The sequence below is a fragment of the Schistocerca cancellata genome, chromosome 1 (assembly GCF_023864275.1).
Source record: "Schistocerca cancellata isolate TAMUIC-IGC-003103 chromosome 1, iqSchCanc2.1, whole genome shotgun sequence".
NCBI lineage: Eukaryota > Metazoa > Arthropoda > Insecta > Orthoptera > Acrididae > Schistocerca > Schistocerca cancellata.
The window spans coordinates 321,629,279-321,647,357 of record NC_064626.1 but is presented as its reverse complement, the minus strand read 5'-3'; the positions used below and the strand labels follow the sequence as shown (position 1 = coordinate 321,647,357).

The following is an 18,079-nucleotide window of genomic DNA, read 5'->3' as shown; positions in this document are numbered from 1 at the left end:
ACATTAATGAGCGAATTAAGTGCTACCTGCAGTGCTACAAACGATTACTACTGTCAATAACATTACTGTTGGTTTATGGGTTCACTCTTTTCGTAATCACAAAAATACATCATTTTGGCACCAATGCCACACTGTCTATTCATACAGGCAACGCGAGTACGTTACTTGAATTCCAAAATGACTACGGTGGCGTACCACCGAAGAACGTTGGTCAAAAAGTGGTACCAGAGAGACGCAAGACAATGTAATCCCAATTCCATTAATTGCCACAGATCAATGCATGTGTTTAATGGTTCCCCCCAGCATATGATAATACCAAGCAATACTTCGCTACACAGAGGCTTACCTGGAATTCCTCTATTGCTTTTAATGGGTCGGTACAACTGGTAAGAGCGTCCCGCAAGAAACTCTGGCCTGGAACACCAACATCTTCCAAGCCAGTTCCTGGCAATTTAGAGGCGGTCATTTTACCAAAGTTACTTCTTACTTTATCACTTAAGTGTTGACTACAAACATGATTAAATTGTTACTTCACTAATTATATGTACACAAACGCCATACAATTCAAATGAGCTACACCATTGCCTTGTTTACAAAACAATCAAAGATATTGTTGTTGTTTTGATCATCAGTCCAGAGTCTGGTTTGATGCAACTCTCCGTGTCACACTATCCTGTGCAAGCGTCTTCATCTCCGAATAACTACTGCAACCTACATCCTTCTGAATCTGCTTCGTGTGTTCATCTCTTGGGGTCCCTCTAAGATTTTTATCCCTACGCTTCCCTCTAATACTAAATCGGTGATCCCTTGATGCCTCAGAACTTGTCGTGCCAACCGATCCCTACTTCTAGTCAAGTTGTGCCACAAATTCCACTTTTTATTCCACTTTTTCCAAATTCTATTCGGCGCCCCCTCATTAGTTACGTGATCTATTCACGTAATCTTTAAAATTCTTCTAGACTCTTATAACTGCCATCTGGTCTCTGTACAAATTGTAAATAGCTTTTCGCCCCCTGTACGTTCTCCTGCCACCTACAGAATTCTTCTTGTCTAAACCAGTTTACTTCCGTACATGTCTATACTCCATACAAATACTTTTCTCGAAATGACTTCCTGACGTTCAAATCTATACTCGATCTTAACAAATTTCTCTTCTTCTGGAAATCTTTCCTAGCCACAGTGAGTCTACATTTTATTTCCCTCCTACTTCGACACTCATCAGTTTATTTTGCTTCCCAATTAGCAAAACTCAGTTATTACTTTAAGTGTATCATTTCGTAATCTAATTCTCTCAGCACCACCTGATTTAATTCGACTACATTCCATTATCCTTATTTTGCTTTTGTTGATATTCATCTTATATCCTCCTTTCAAGGCACTGTATATTCCGTTCAACTGCTTTTCCAGGTCCTTTGCTGTCTGTGACAGAATTACAATGTCGTCGGCAAACCTCAAAGTTTTTATTTCTTCTCCATGGATTTTAGTTCCTACTCAAAAATTTTCTTCTGTTTCCTTTACTGCTTGCTCAATGTACATATTGAATAACATCAGAGATAGGCTACAACCCTGCCTTTCGTGCCCCTAGACTCTTATAACTGCCATCCGCTTTCTGTACAAACTACAAATAGCCTTTCGCTCCCTGTATTTTACCCCTGCCACCATCAGAATTTGAAAGAGAGTATTCCAGACGACATTGTCAAAAGCTTTCTCTAAGTCTATAAATGCTAGAAACGTAGGTTTGCCTTTCCATAACCTATCTTCTAAGATGAGTGGTAGGGTCAGTATTGCCTTGCGTGTTGCAACATTTCTCCAGAATCCAAGCTGATCTTCCCCGATGTCGGCTTCTACCAATTTTTCATCCGTTTGTAAAGAATTCGTGTTAGTATTTTGCAACAGTGACTTATTAAACTGATAGCTGGGTAATTTTCACACCTGTGAGCACCGCGTTCTTTGGGGTTGGAATTATTGTATTCTTCTTGAAGTCTTCATCTATGTCCTCTTCCATTTCTATAATATGGCCCTCAAGTACATTGTCCTTGTCTAGACTCTCTGTATACTCCTTCCACCTTTCTGCTTTCCCTTTGGATCTAACTTCGCTTCAGCTATATAAAACAACATTTGTAGGCACATCGGTTGACTTCAAATTAATAAAAACAGCAGTGTTCCACTTGGACATATCCACCAAGCGTCCCTTCAGTGCACTTCTAGTGATGACAAATGGATGTGGATCAGACCACAAAGCAAGACTGCCTACAGGAAAATTAAAGAGACCTTTCGAGAAAAGAGAAGCGCCTGTATGAATATCAAGCGCTCAGATGGAAATCTCATCCTAAGCAAATCTTTGCAGGCAGTATCTATCTTACCGCTAGTGATATATGATTCTGCATCCTTACATTGGCGATGGCGCGGCGAGGTAGTCTTGCTTTGTGGTCTGATCCACACATCACAGTTTGGTAATGACCTGGTTTTCTTTTCGTTATTGCCTACAGTTATCAAGATACTTGCGAAATAAATAAACTACCAGGTGCAGTTTGGAAAGTTTACAGTTAAGAATGTAGTCACTGGCCAGTTTATGTTTTGTGTCTTTTGTTTGCTGTGTACGAAATATAGCTACTGTCACATATCGAAATTGTATTTATCTTTCCAGTACCGAGTAAATAAATGATATTTTGACGTTTGGCCATGACGAACTACGACGCGAAATACTCGAAATTATGGCTGCAAACTATGTGGATTAGTGGCTCATGTTTCTTTTTTGTATGTGGTTTATGAAGTCACATTCGAAGTTAATATTGTATTAAGAGTTATTTTCAGTTTAAAGCTAGAGGTAAACAATCGCAGATGCAGTGACAGAGTTAGTTGTACACTCCTGGAAATGGAAAAAAGAACACATTGACACCGGTGTGTCAGACCCACCATACTTGCTCCGGACACTGCGAGAGGGCTGTACAAGCAATGATCACACGCACGGCACAGCGGACACACCAGGAACCGCGGTGTTGGCCGTCGAATGGTGCTAGCTGCGCAGCATTTGTGCACCGCCGCCGTCAGTGTCAGCCAGTTTGCCGTGGCATACGGAGCTCCATCGCAGTCTTTAACACTGGTAGCAAGCCGCAACAGCGTGGACGTGAACCGTATGTGCAGTTGACGGACTTTGAGCGAGGGCGTATGGTGGGCATGCGGGAGGCCGGGTGGACGTACCGCCGAATTGCTCAACACGTGGGGCGTGAGATCTCCACAGTACATCGATGTTGTCGCCAGTGGTCGGCAGAAGGTGCACGTGCCCATCGACCTGGGACCGGACCGCAGCGACGCACGGATGCACGCCAAGACCGTAGGATCCTACGCAGTGCCGTAGGGGACCGCACCGCCACTTCCCAGCAAATTAGGGACACTGTTGCTCCTGGGGTATCGGCGAGGACCATTCGCAACCGTCTCCATGAAGCTGGGCTACGGTCCCACACACCGTTAGGCCGTCTTCCGCTCACGCCCCAACATCGTGCAGCCCGCCTCCAGTGGTGTCGCGACAGGCGTGAATGGAGGGACGAATGGAGACGTGTCGTCTTCAGCGATGAGAGTCGCTTCTGCCTTGGTGCCAATGATGGTCGTATGCGTGTTTGGCGCCGTGCAGGTGAGCGCCACAATCAGGACTGCATACGACCGAGGCACACAGGGCCAACACCCGGCATCATGGTGTGGGGAGCGATCTCCTACACTGGCCGTACACCACTGGTGATCGTCGAGGGGACACTGAATAGTGCACGGTACATCCAAACCGTCATCGAACCCATCGTTCTACCATTCCTAGACCGGCAAGGGAACTTGCTGTTCCAACAGGACAATGCACGTCCGCATGTATCCCGTGCCACCCAACGTGCTCTAGAAGGTGTAAGTCAACTACCCTGGCCAGCAAGATCTCCGGATCTGTCCCCCATTGAGCATGTTTGGGACTGGATGAAGCGTCGTCTCACGCGGTCTGCACGTCCAGCACGAACGCTGGTCCAACTGAGGCGCCAGGTGGAAATGGCATGGCAAGCCGTTCCACAGGACTACATCCAGTATCTCTACGATCGTCTCCATGGGAGAATAGCATCCTGCATTGCTGCGAAAGGTGGATATACACTGTACTAGTGCCGACATTGTGCATGCTCTGTTGCCTGTGTCTATGTGCCTGTGGTTCTGTCAGTGTGATCATGTGATGTATCTGACCCCAGGAATGTGTCAATAAAGTTTCCCCTTCCTGGGACAATGAATTCACGGTGTTCTTATTTCAATTTCCAGGAGTGTATACTGCATACGTAAATTTTTCTTATCAACACTAACAATTTCACTCACGAAACTGTCAATAACTATTTCCGCTCAACTACTATCGAAAAAATAGCGTATGACCCAGCGAGCAATGCATGAAGAAATAGAATTTTGCTATTGAAATAACTAAAGCTGTGCATGTTTTCTGCATACATATTTGCTTAACTGTTTTATGCTTACATACTTCGGCTTTCTTGATTCAGGCAGTGTATATGAGGTAAAACGCTATTTTGCGTATTTTTGTAACAGTTATTACTTATGTTATCTTTCAAAAAATAGCACTGTCTTTTTTATTTTCCTGCATTAATGTCTGCCTGCATAGCCAAGTGCGAGCACTGTATTTCAGCATGTTCGGTCAAAGAGCTGGTGGCCCTCAGGAATAAAAAAAATTAGTAAAGAAATCAACGATCAGCTAGAAAGGAACTCATGTAACGTCCGCCCAGGCCACATGCAACGAACAACGCCAAACAAAATGAACAGAAGTAAAAATAAAAAAAAAGGTGGTAATGTTTCTGCCTACCATGCAGCGAGCCTAGGTTCGATTCCCGGCCGGATTGGAGATTTTCTCCGCTTGTGGACTGGGTGTTGTGTTGTACTCAGCATAATCTCATCTCCACCTACACGCAAGTCTCCCAGTGTGGCGTCTCTTGCGATAACACTTGCAACCCGGCAGCTGAACATCCCCAATAGGAGCCTCCTGCCCAACAATGTCACATGACCATTTATTTTCCTGCACTAGCAACTTTGAATCCGAGCAGTTACAACGTCATGCTGCTGAAACACTCTGGTTTTTCTGTGTTACTTATTACAGAAATTCAAATTTATTTTGAGAGAATACAACAGCAGATGTCAAAATCCACAACGTTTACTGCAATACAAATGTGCACAAACAGCAACAGAAGACACAGAAAAATTTAACACTGTTCCTATTGCAATCACACTAAACATATACATCAGCATTATATTTTCTGTCTTTAACTGAGGGTGTTTTGACAGACAGACGTGCAACCATACTATTTACTTGGTAATTGCTCACAGGAATTCCGTTATTCAGCTGTAGTATACTGTCATGTATGAAGTAAGGCGTTCTTGTTGGCACTTTTTACAGGCAAAATTTCATTGCAGATGATAGGGAAAACTGTAAGTTTATCTAGCAGCAGATTTCGTTTCCCAGCACCTCTCAGCTTCGTTTTAATGCTTTGACGAATCCATGGTTGCTGTGTAACTGACTTTTCCATCCCCTTAGTATAGCAGTGTAATCAGATGAAATGTTTGGCCAGAAACGACCGTTTGTGCAACCTGTGGTCTAGTGTGCTAAGATCCCTGAAATCCTTTGGGTCCATCTTGCACAAAACGAATCTGTTGCCCTTGCAGTTGCTCATGACTGGAATTGAGTTTTCTTGGTGAAAAAATATTTTGTTCCTCTCTATAAGGGCAAAATCTCTATCACTATACCCTGTAACGAGGAATTTCTGGTCTACAGCAGTGAAATATTTACAGATGATCATATTTTATAAAAGCATCATATTATTTTGAACATTCCCCACAAAATCACAATGTTTAGTCTTACATTCAAATGAAAATCTCATGAAAAACGGGAATTTGGAGCAAATTATTCCAGTTTCGTTGCGTTTCTGTGAATAATGTCCTTCACTTCCTATGGAAGCACTTTTGAGACATTCTGCCAAACGTCTGGAAACGTTTGAGATACATATTCAATTATTTCATTACATCGAATGTGCCATATTTCTTCTCTGTTTTCAGTCATATAGCACGTACCCTGTCTTCTTAGCTGAACAACATTTGTTGTTGTTGTTGTTGTTGTGGGCTTCAGTCCAAAGATTGATTTAATGCAGCTGTCCAAGCTACTCTAGCCTGAACAAGACTATTCATCTCTGAGTAACTACTGAAACATACATCCCTCTGAATCTGGTTACTGCATAAATCTCATGGTCTCTCTCTACGATAACAAATCTTTCTTCTTTGGAAATGCTTTTCTTATTATTGACAGTCGGCATTTTATATCATCTCTACTTCGGCCATCGTCAGTTATTTTGCCGCTCAATTAAGATAACTTACCTATTACTTTAAGTGTCTCGTTTCTTAATCCAATTTTATTAGTTTCATCTGATTTAATTTGACTACATTCCATTATCCTTGTTTTGTTTTGTTGATGCTCACTTCATATCATCTTCTCAAGTCCCTGTCCTTTCCGTTCATCTGCTCTTCCAGTCCTTTGCTGTCTCTGACAGAATTACAGTGTCAGCAGCAAACCTCAAAGCTTTCCTCTCTTCTTCCTGGACTTTAATTCCTACTCCAGTTTTTGCTTTTGTTTCCTTTACTCCTTGCACAATGAACGAATTGAATAACATAGGGGATAGGTTACAAACCTGTCTCACTCCCGTCTCAACCATGCTTTCTTGCCCCTCGTATCTTATAACTGCAGTCTGGTTTCTGTACAAGTTGTAAATAGCCTTTTGCTCCCTGTATTTTATCCCTGCTACCCTCAGAATTGCAAAGAGCTTATTCCAGTCAACATTGTCAAACGTTTTCTCTCAGTCGACAAACAGAATTGCCTAGGATATTCCTACGTTTCTTCAGAATCCAATTTGATCTTCCCAAAGAGTGGTTTCTACCAATTTTTCCATTCTTCTGTGAAGAAACTGTGTTAGTATTTTGAAACCATTAAACTAATATTTCGGTGATGTTCACAACTGTCAGCACTAGCTTTCTTTGAAATTGGAATTATTATATTCTTTTTAAAGTCTGATGGTATTTCGCCTGTTTTATAGATCTTGCTCACCAGATGGAACAGTTCTGTCATGGCTGTTTCTCCCAAGGCTATCAGTAGTATTAATGGAATGTCTTCTGTTCTGAGGCCCTTATTTTGGCTTATGTCTTTCATTGCTCTCTCAAATTCTTCTCACAGTACCATATCTAACATCTCATTTTCATCTGCATCCATTTCCCTCTCTATAATATTGCCTTCAAGGTTATCTCCATTGTACATACACTCTATACAGGGTGTTACAAAAAGGTATGGCCAAACTTTCAGGAAACATTCCTCACACACAAAGAAAGAAAATATGTTATGTGGACATGTGTCCAGAAACGCTTACTTCCCATGTTAGAGCTCATTTTATTACTTCTCTTCAAATCACATTAATCATGGAATGGAAACACACAGCAACAGAACGTACCAGCGTGACTTCAAACGCTTTGTTACAGGAAATGTTCAAAATGTCCTCCGTTAGCAAGGATACATGCATCCACTCTCCGTTGCATGGAATCCCTGATGCAGCCCTGGAGAATGGCGTATTGTATCACAGCCGTCCACAATACGAGCACGAAGAGTCTCTACATTTGGTATTGGGGTTGCGTAGACAAGAGCTTTCAGATGCCCCCATAAATGAAAGTCAAGAGGGTTGAGGTCAGGAGAGCGTGGAGGCCATGGAATTGGTCCGCCTCTACCAATGCATCGGTCACTGAATCTGTTATTGAGAAGTGTATGAACACTTCGACCGAAATGTGCAGGAGCTCCATCGTGCATGAACCACATGTTGTGTCGTACTTGTAAAGGCACATGTTCTAGCAGCACAGGTAGAGTATCCCGTATGAAACCATGATAACGTGCTGCGTTGAGCGTAGGTGGAAGAACATGGGGACCAATCAAGACATCACCAACAATGCCTGCCCAAACGTTCACAGAAAATCTGTGTTGATGACGTGATTGCACAACTGCGTGCGGATTCTCGTCAGCCCACACATGTTCATTGTGAAAATTTACAATTTGATCGCGTTGGAATGAAGCCTCATCCGTAAAAAGAACATTAGCACTGAAATGAGGATTGACATATTGTTGGATGAACCATTCGCAGAAGTGTACCCGTGGAGGCCAATCAGCTGCTGATAGTGCCTGCACACGCTGTACATGGTACGGAAACAACTGGTTCTCCCGTAGCACACTCCATACAGTGACGTGGTTAACGTTACCTTGTACAGTAGCAACTTCGCTGACGCTGACATTAGGGTTATCGTCAACTGCACGAAGAATTGCCTCGTCCATTGCAGGTGTCCTCGTCCTTCTAGGTCTTCCCCAGTCGCGAGTCATAGGCTGGAATGTTCCGTGCTCCGTAAGACGCCGATCAATTTCTTCGGACGTCTTCCTGTCGGGACACCTTCGTCCTGGAAATCTGTCTCGATACAAACGTACCGCGCCACGGCTATTGCCCCGTGCTAATCCATACATCAAATGGTCATCTGCCAACTCCGCATTTGTAAACATTGCACTGACTGCAAAACCACGTTCGTGATGAACACTGACCTGTTGATGCTACGTAATGATGATTCGCAGAAGTGTACCCGTGGAGGCCAATCAGCTGCTGATAGTGCCTGCACACGCTGTACATGGTACGGAAACAACTGGTTCTCCTGTAGCACACTCCATACAGTGACGTGGTTAGTACTGTTAGTACTGTAGAGCAATGAGTCGCCTGTCAACATAAGCACCGAAGTCAACATTACCTTCCTTCAATCGGGCCAACAGGCGGTGAATTGAGGAAGTACAGTACATACTGACGAAACTAAAATGAGCTTTAACATGGAAATTAAGCGTTTCCGGACACATGTCCACATAACATCTTTTCTTTCTTTTCTTGTGAGGAATGTTTCCTGAAAGTTTGGCCGTACCTTTTTGTAACACCCTGTACACTTCTTCTACTTCTCAGTTTTCTCTTCTTTGTTTAGGATTGGTTTTCTATCTGAGCTGTTGATATTGATACAGCCACTTCTCTTGCCCCCAAAGGCCTCCTTAATTTTCCTGCAGGCACTATCTATCTTTCCCCTATAGCAATATGTTTCTAAATCCTTACATTTGACCTCTAGCCATTCCTGATCAGCCATTTTGCACTTCCTGTCAATCTCATTTTTTAAACGTTTGTATCCTCTTCCACTTGCTTCATTTTTTATATTTTGTCCTTTCATCAGTTAAATGCAATACATCTTGTGTTATCGAAGGATTTCTACTAGGCTTTCTCTTTATACCTATTTGATCCTGTGCTGCCTTCACTATTTCATCTCTTAAAGCTACCCATTTGTCTTCTACTACATTCCTTTCCCCTGTTCTAGTCAATCATACCCTAATGCTCCCTCTGAAACTCTATATAATCTCTGGTTCTTTCAGTTTATCCAGGTCCCACCTCCATAATTCCCTTCTGTTTTGCAATTTTTTCACTTTTAATCTACGGTTCACAACCAATAAATTGTGGTCAGAGTCCACATCTGTCCCTAAAAATGTGTTAAAATTTCAAATCTTGTTCCAAAGTCTCTGTCTTACCATTGCATAATCAAACTGAAACCTACTGGGGTCTCCAAGTGTCTTGTGTCTTCCATGTATACAGTCTTCTTTCATGATGTTTAAACCAACTATTAGCGATGATTAAATTATGCTCTGTGTAGAATTTCTAGCAGATGGCTTCCTCCTTCATTCCTTTGCCCCAGTCCATATTCACCTACTATTTTTCCTTCTCTTATTTTTGCTACCGTCTATTTCCTGTCCCCAATCACAATTAAATTTTCGTTCCCCTTAACTATCTGAATAATTTCTTTTATCTCATCATACATTTCCTCAATCTCTTCGTCATCTGCAGAGCTAGTTGACATATAAACTTGTACTACTCTGACGGGTGTGGGATTTGTGTCTATCTTGGCTACAATAGTGCATACACTAGGCTGTTGATAGAAGCTTACCCACAGTCCTATTTCCTTATTCATTGTTAAACCTATACCTGCATTACCATTATTTTATTTTGTGTTTATAACCCTGTATTCACCAGACCAGAAGTCTTGTTGCTTCTGCCACCCAACTTCACTAATTCCCACTATATCTAAATTTAACATATTCTCAAAATAACGTGACTTACTGCTGTTTGTAACATCTAATTCATTCCAAGCATTAAAGTAATGTGTGGCTAAGCAAGTCATGTTCGTTTCAGAGATGCTATATATTACACAGCTTCTAATATGCAGCATTTTTGAACTGCAAATGTACTATTATTGTTTGTGCAGTGTTTAGCATTAATAAATGGAAACACATTTATAGGTTGCACACTAACAGACAAGCCATATCTTACATCATCTTCTTCGATTTGACCTATTTAATAACTTTGTTTTAATTGATCTCTTCAGTCATATGAAGACCAAACATGTAACATAATGTCATATAGTTATGTACACAAAATTATATCTGCTTTGTGCCCTGGGATATAACACTCTTCTGAATTCATAAAAGGTTTGTAAATAAAGATTTGTCTTTGTGACTCACAAATTAAATCATCAACCCACATCTTCATTTGGTACATTCATTGAAGTTTTGAAAACTACTGCTGCCTTTTCTTTCTTCGAAAGTGAGACCCTGAAAATTTCATGCTTGTATTATGAAAGGTACATCACAATAAGCTCACTTAATGGTAAAAGTACGCTGGTTGCGTGAAGTATGTTCTAACTTGTGCAAAAAGTTACAGTTCACTGCAATAAAAATTAACTTTTACCTTTGACTTGAAAGTAACTGAAACAATGAGAAAAAAAATTTCTGTACCAGTTCCAGAATACATTTTGTCTTAATATTTAACCTAAGTTAATTGATGACGTTATTAATCATATACAGTTGATATTCCTAAGACATATTCAGTCTCACCTTTATCTACAATAATGATGTAGGCTGGAGCTATGAATTAAAATTCGTACCTCCGCCAGATACCAGGCAAATATGCTACCTATTGCGCCACACTCGCGCTCCAGATACCAGACTGCATGGACTACAGTAGTACATCTCCCTTCCCACTACAAATTCCAGTTCATGTCTCAGACCATTACTGTTCCACTTATAAACTTGCATGATTACTGCTGAGGCTCTCCAGTATTGGAATAGCACCTTAGCAATGAGCGAAATGGGTTTAATCCCTCCTGTACCTCAGGTGTAGATGATTTATTAATCATATACAGCTGATTTTCCTGAGACATACTGAGTCTTGCCTTTATCTACAATAATGATGTACGCTGTGATAATGAATTAAAATTTGTAACAACGCCAGGATTTGAACACGGGCCTCCTGATTACCTGCCAGATGCTCTATCCATTGTGTCATCCTGTATATGATTAATAAATCACCTACATGAGAGGTACAGGCAGCATTCATCCCATTTCTCTTATAATTAAGATGCTAGTTCAGTATTGGAGAGCCTTGGAAATACTAATGCGAGTTTAGAAGCAATGAGCTGAAATGTGAATTGAAATTTATATCAGGGAGGTAGAGGTACTAGTGTAGTCTGAGGAGTCTAGTAGCTGGAATGCCAGTGTGGTGCAATGGATAGCTTATCTGCTTGGTAAGCAGAAGATATGGGTTCAAATTCTGGTGCTGGTACAAATGTTAATTCGTTGCTTTAGACTATATCATTGTCAGAGATAAAGGTGAAACTCAATATGTCTCAGTAACATCAGCAGTATATGATAAATAAATCACCTACACCTGAGGTACAGGCAGGCTTAACCCTACTTCACTCATTGCCAAGTTGCTATTCCTAAATCAGAGAACCTCGACAATAATGATGCAAGTTTAGAAAGGGAACAACAATGGGCTGAGATGTGTACAGGGATTTGTATCAAGGATAAAGATGGACTAGAGTAGTCCGTGTAGCTTTGGTAGCCAGTGTAGTGCAACATATACTGCCCCTATTTAGTAAGCAGGAGACCTGGGTTCAAGTCCCAACACTGGCACAAACTTTTATTCATTGCTTCAGCTTCATCATTATTGAAGTTCTTGTTTGGAAAAGAAGTCTCCTAAGATAAATATCTTGTAAATTTTCTTTTATATTTTACAGACAGCTGAGACTAAATTACCTTTTAATTAGTTCCCAAATGCATCAGTTTTTTCTATTTTCTGAAAGATATGACAGCCATTTTGACTGTACAACAGGTTTTATTTCACAATTTAGATTTCTACTTTAGGCTGCTATCAAGTGTTACAACTTCAACATATTAAAGAACAAGTATCACACAATAACAATCATTGATACTTTTATGTAAAGAGCTATAAATTCGAACGATGTTTGTGGCCATTTATTTTATATAACTGACCAGTTTAACTCATAGTTGCAATTCATAAGAATGTATAACTGTTACTTTGAGAGGTGGCATGAGCCCCCTCTCATATTTCTATCTTACGATTCTCCTCTCTAATTGCATGCAGTGGAAAGTTGCTATTCCTTCACATGCGGACTTCCCACGCAGCATCTCTCGTCACCCGGGTGGTCCGGTGACAGGCGGGCTCTGCTGATCTGGAAAGCTTTAAGCCGACGGGTGTGAGGAAGTCGAGTGAATGCTTTGCAGACGCCGACATTGTCAAGAGGCACGCCCGCAGGGCCTGAAGTAGCGGCTGTGCTAGAGGTTCCGTTACTTCGCAGAAACTTAGCGAAAACACTTTCTGGCGGGCTACCAGCGAGGCGTGGGAATGACTTGTGTACCCAGGCAGCTGTGGCGGGAAAATTCCCGCACTTTCTGCAAAATAGTAACTGTGATTGGCTTGCTCAGGGCATAGCTCCGTGACGTAGCAAGATCGGCGCAGAAATTGGCGCCAAGAATCTCCATTGGTGGAATGGTAGCGTTCCGGCAATGGAGTGGAATTTTCCGCCGGTTTTTCGAGTTGCTGATTGGGACGTTTAACCACGGCCACTGTCGTGGGGGCGGGAATGTTCTGTGTTCGGTTTTGTACGGGTGCTCTTGTGGGTAGTCGGCTCTCGCCTTTCGGTCGAGGACGTCGAAGCAACCAGCCAACAGCTCCGGTACGCCAGATCGTGTCCTGGCAGACAAGAAGACAGTTTGGTAATGTATGTCCGCAGCACCGGCAGATAGGGATTTTCCTAGGTGATAATCAGAGCTCAGCAGAGCGCGCCTGTTCGTCTTTTTTCTAACTTTGTTCTGTCATGGGTAGCAGCAATTAATGTTGGGTTGGCTATGTGTTTTCTCTAAGATTTGAGTTGCAAGGAATTGGCTGCACATACCACTTCGTCATAATCCTCGCAATCTAGTTAGGGACAACTTCACATTCACAGCGTTTGTTTGAGTATCCAATTTGAGCCAATTTGATGTATTGTAAATGTTCATGTGTCTTTGTTTATTATTTTGTGTTTAGTCTTAATAAATCATATTGTTATTTTGGACAGAACTTTCATTCTGTTAATCAGTAGAGCAACCACATCATTCCTCACTATGTTAATGAAACCTTCGTTTATTTAACTTATTTATCAAATTAAATTATTGCAGGTGCCAAACTCGCTTCTACTCCACTGGCAGGGTTGATTAGAGTCAGTTCGCGTATTTTTTTTATCCTTGTGCAACAGCAAAAGTTGGAGTTAGAATAGGGGGGGCTTAGAGCATCATGTACACATGTAGATTCTAGAAGAATTGAGTGTTGAGTGTTAAATACACTGCTAGCCCCGGCACCTCGCATAAAATGGCGACCCTTAGCCTCGGATCTTTCCTGGAATCTTCTGATAAGCAAGTATTATTAGTAGTAGGGACACTCAGAATTTTTTTTGCTTAATTTTTTTTATTAACACCCAAGTTTTTTTCTGGTAGTTCCGCGTTTAGTTTTAAGTAGCGGCGCATGATTACAGTTTTTGTTTTCAGTGTATATATTTCTTTTGTTCATTGTTTTTGTGTTCCTTTGATGGTGTGTCCATATCACATCACACTTTGTCGGGTTTGTGTGCGGTTTCTGTACCACAACAAATCGTGCGTATAATTACAGCGTTGGAGAGGCGTTGTTGAAATTTTATGTCTATGTGTAAAAAATATATGGAGTAGATTAATTTTATTGTGCATTTTAGATAAATTTGTTTTTCATGAATGTTAACGAGAAGGAAGGCACGACTATTATCGAGCGAAGCTAAAACAAAAGAGGATAGCATAATGGATAAGGGGCAGTTTACTGGCGGGAATAGGTTCGGAGATGAGATGGGCACATTTTTAGCAGGACAGGACGCCAGGGTCATTGATGAGGAAGGTGATTTGGACGCGATCTCAAAGCAGCGTTGCGGCCGTGATTATGATAGTGAGGTAGAGGATGAAACAGAGACAGGCATACAGGTCGAGACGGTAGCAGAAGTTTATAATCAAACGAACGAGAGCAGACAGGGGCCAGCTCGGCCATGTCAGAGCTCTAGCGCCCAGGTGTCCAGAGTTACATCACCCATATGTGACGAGGATCAAAATGATGACAATAACCCAATACTGAGCTTCCTACGATCAATGAGAGAAGAAGCTGACGAACAACGTAAGAAGGAGAAGGAAGAAGCTGACGAACAGCGTAAGAAGGACACTCAGGCAATAATTTCGCATATAGGGAAAATTCGTGGGGAATTACTAACAATAAAGAAAGAATGTGGAGAAGCAAAACAAATGTCACTGGTAGCACAAAAAGTAGCCGGCCTAGCCAAAACGGCAGCAACAGGGGCAATGAAAGCCGCGGAAGCAACTTCTAAACTCGCAGGGCGCTTGCGACATACAACACAATCCCACTCAAAATCCCTAGCGTTCTTAAAAACTCGTGGTAATATCGCGGTTGCGAACAACACGAAACGAATGGAAGAAGTAGAGAGTCGGATAGCAAAACTAGAGCAAAACGGGCACACGAGCACTGCGCGTTCGGATACCAATGATGGAGTACACAGCATTGTGTCTCCGAGGAAAAGCCCGCCGTGCTCTAGCCCAATGACCGAGTGCGGAACTAACAATGCACACGCAGAAACAGCGAGTAATAGCTCCAATAATTGTAGCCCACTTGTGAATTCTGAGTGCCACTTCCACTGTGATACAGAGGTAGCACATCACAGTTATCACCAAGATAGAACAGGACACTCAGCAGACGTGCAAGTATCGGAAACGAGTGACAACACCAGTGCGAGGATCAGACAGGATTTTGATCAGAATCACTTCCTGTCGATACTAAAATTCCAGAAGTTCAAAGAAAATGGAGGGTCGATGCATCCGAAGAGCTGGGTGATGCAGTTTACAAATTCATTACCGGCATCATGGCCAACCCAGGCAAAATTAGAATTCATGTGTGGACACATCGAAGGCCAAGCTGCGGAAAAGATGCGGGGTGTGGCAGTGACGTGTCGGACTTATCAGGAATTTGTTGGTGCATTCCTGCGGACCTACTGGTCAAAGGAAACGCAGGACAGGATTAAAGAGGAAATAATATTTTGCCCTGAACTGGAAGTGTCCGGGCATAGGAGCGCAACCAAATTTCTTGATGAGTTACTCAAGAAGAATCAATTTATAGATAGTCCATATAGCAACGGAGAAATCATTAAATTTTGCTTTTCCAAATTGCCAGTTAGGTACCAACAGACACTTGTCGGCAAGTGTGGATCTGACATAGAAGCATTCAAGAGTCTATTGCGCGAACTCGAAGTAGTCTTTGATAAACAAGACGCAAAGGACAGGAAGAAGGGGCAAAGTAACAAATACCACGGGCCAGGAAGGGAAGACGACAACAGATCGCATAATCGCACTGGTCAGTTAGGAAACCAGGGTTACGGAAGTCAAGGTTACGCTATTCAAGGTTATGGAAACCAAAGACACGGAAACCAGAACGTCAGGGAGCAGGGTCAATCTAGACAAGGAATCTGGGATAGGAGGAATAACGAACGGCAAAGCGACCGTAATTGGAGAGAGCGAAACCAAGGACAACAGTGGAACCAGGAGATTGAAACTAGACCCGCAAATCCTAATGCACGTCAGAGGAGGGGGTGCTCAACAAGGGATTGACGCCAGATTAGTGCGAACACAGGCCGCCGGAATTTCGCACGTAATCTCGGACCTGGCCAACTACGGATGATACATTACGAAGATTTATCAGAAATCCTGCTCGAGAAACATAAAGCAACTCCTCGACAAGATCGGCAGCCTCTTATCACAGTAGCAATAGCTGAAAAGAGTATGAATGCGATAATAGATAGTGGAAGCTACATAACAGCAATATCTGAGGCAGCATACAAGAGGTGCTCTCAGGAGATGGACTGGCCTGTCCTATCGGTTAAGAAAACCAAAATAAAAGGGGCATTAGGGGGTAAATGTACGGAGGTCACCCAACAAACAAGACTGGAATTCTCCTGCCAAGGACACAAAATAGAGTCTAACTTCTGGATCGTGCCAAATCTGGCGATCGACATGATAATAGGAACGGACTTCCTAAATGAACATGAAGCGATAGTTGATCTAGGACGAGGTGAAGTGGTTTTGAGGAAAGGGAATCCCGTCCACATTAAGTTCGACGACCAGCTGATCCTAGCTCAACTACCGTCTAACTGTGTACGGATAAACTATGCGTGCCTGAAAGACAGAAAGGAAGAACAGGTCGACGTTGCGGGTAGGGGAATGGACACGGATGAGAATGAAGTCGGAATAATGGGAGAAATAAAGGAGAAAATAGGAGAAAAAGTGGAAGCAATAAAGAATATAAGGTGCGACCACCGCAAAGAACTTCATAAATTACTAGTAGAACATGCGGAGGTCTTCCTTCCCAAGACAGGATCAATAAAGAACTTCCAATATGAATTTCGTGTACGTCCGCACAACCAGTTTCGTGTGCCACCCTATCCAATCCCCTTGGCATATCGACAGAAAGTAGCAGCCGAAATTGCGCGAATGCTGAGTGAAGGAATAATAGAACCTACGGCTTCAGCCTATAATAACCCGTTAAGAGTAGTCGAGAAGGCAGATGGTAGTATTCGTTTAGTCTTGGACTCACGACAAATTAATACCATAATAGAACCCGAAACAGACAGACCGGAACGATTAAAGGAACTCTTACAAAACTTCCATGGAATATCAATCTTCTCATCAGTTGATCTAAAATCGAGTTTCTGGCAGATCGAGCTCCATCCAAATTGCAGACAGTACACAGCTTTTTTAGCATTTGGAAGATGTTACCGGTTTCGTCGTCTCCCATTTGGTTTGAACATTTCGTCTGCCGCATTCATTCGGGGGCTGGACGGCATACTAAGCGATAATTTGAAACGTCATGTCACCAGCTATGTGGACGATTTGCTGATCGCGGAGAAATCTTGGGGAGAGCACAATGCGGTCCTCGGTGAACTCCTTGCGACATTCAAGGAATACGGAGTGACTATCAATATCGAAAAATCGAATTTTGGGACGTCCTCTGTCAAATTTCTAGGACATATCATCACGGGTGAGGGCATTGCGCCAAATCCCGAAAAGATCGAAGCGATTGAAAAGTTTCCCATTCCTACGACAAAGAAGCAGTTAAGGGGGTTCTTGGGGATCATAAATTTTTACAACCGCTTTATACATGTCAAAACTCAGAGCAGTCCTAGGTTGCATCAACTTACAGGAAAGAAGATTCCTTGGGAATGGGATGAGGCGGCCGAATCCGAATGGAAAGCATTAAAATTCGCATTATTACAAGCACCCATCCTATCACACCCTAACTTAGCAGAAGAGCTTTGCATAGTAACGGACAGTTCATACTCAGGTCTGGGTGTCATGGTGTTCCAAGACTATGTACATGAAGGAAACAGGGTGTGGAAGACAATTGCGTTTGGTAGCAGAGTACTAGCCAAGAGTGAGAGGAATTACTCAGTAACCGAGTTAGAGGCGCTGGCTATTGTATGGGCGTTTGAAAAATTCAGATACCTTCTGTTTGGTCGCAAGACGATGGTCTACACAGACCACAATGCACTCGAG

The 18,079-nt window shown here is 42.4% G+C and overlaps 1 protein-coding gene across 1 annotated transcript in view; it reads right to left on the bottom strand.

Moving 5' to 3' along the window:
- The window catches only part of LOC126173125 (negative elongation factor B), a 120,731-nt gene extending 120,108 nt beyond the window's left edge, over positions 1-623 (bottom strand). The window contains exon 1 of the mRNA XM_049920932.1: positions 347-623. Coding sequence (XP_049776889.1) covers positions 347-466 — 120 coding nt within the window. The 5' untranslated portion in view covers positions 467-623. The remainder of the gene's footprint in view (positions 1-346) is intronic.
- Between the last annotated feature and the right edge of the window lie 17,456 nt (positions 624-18,079).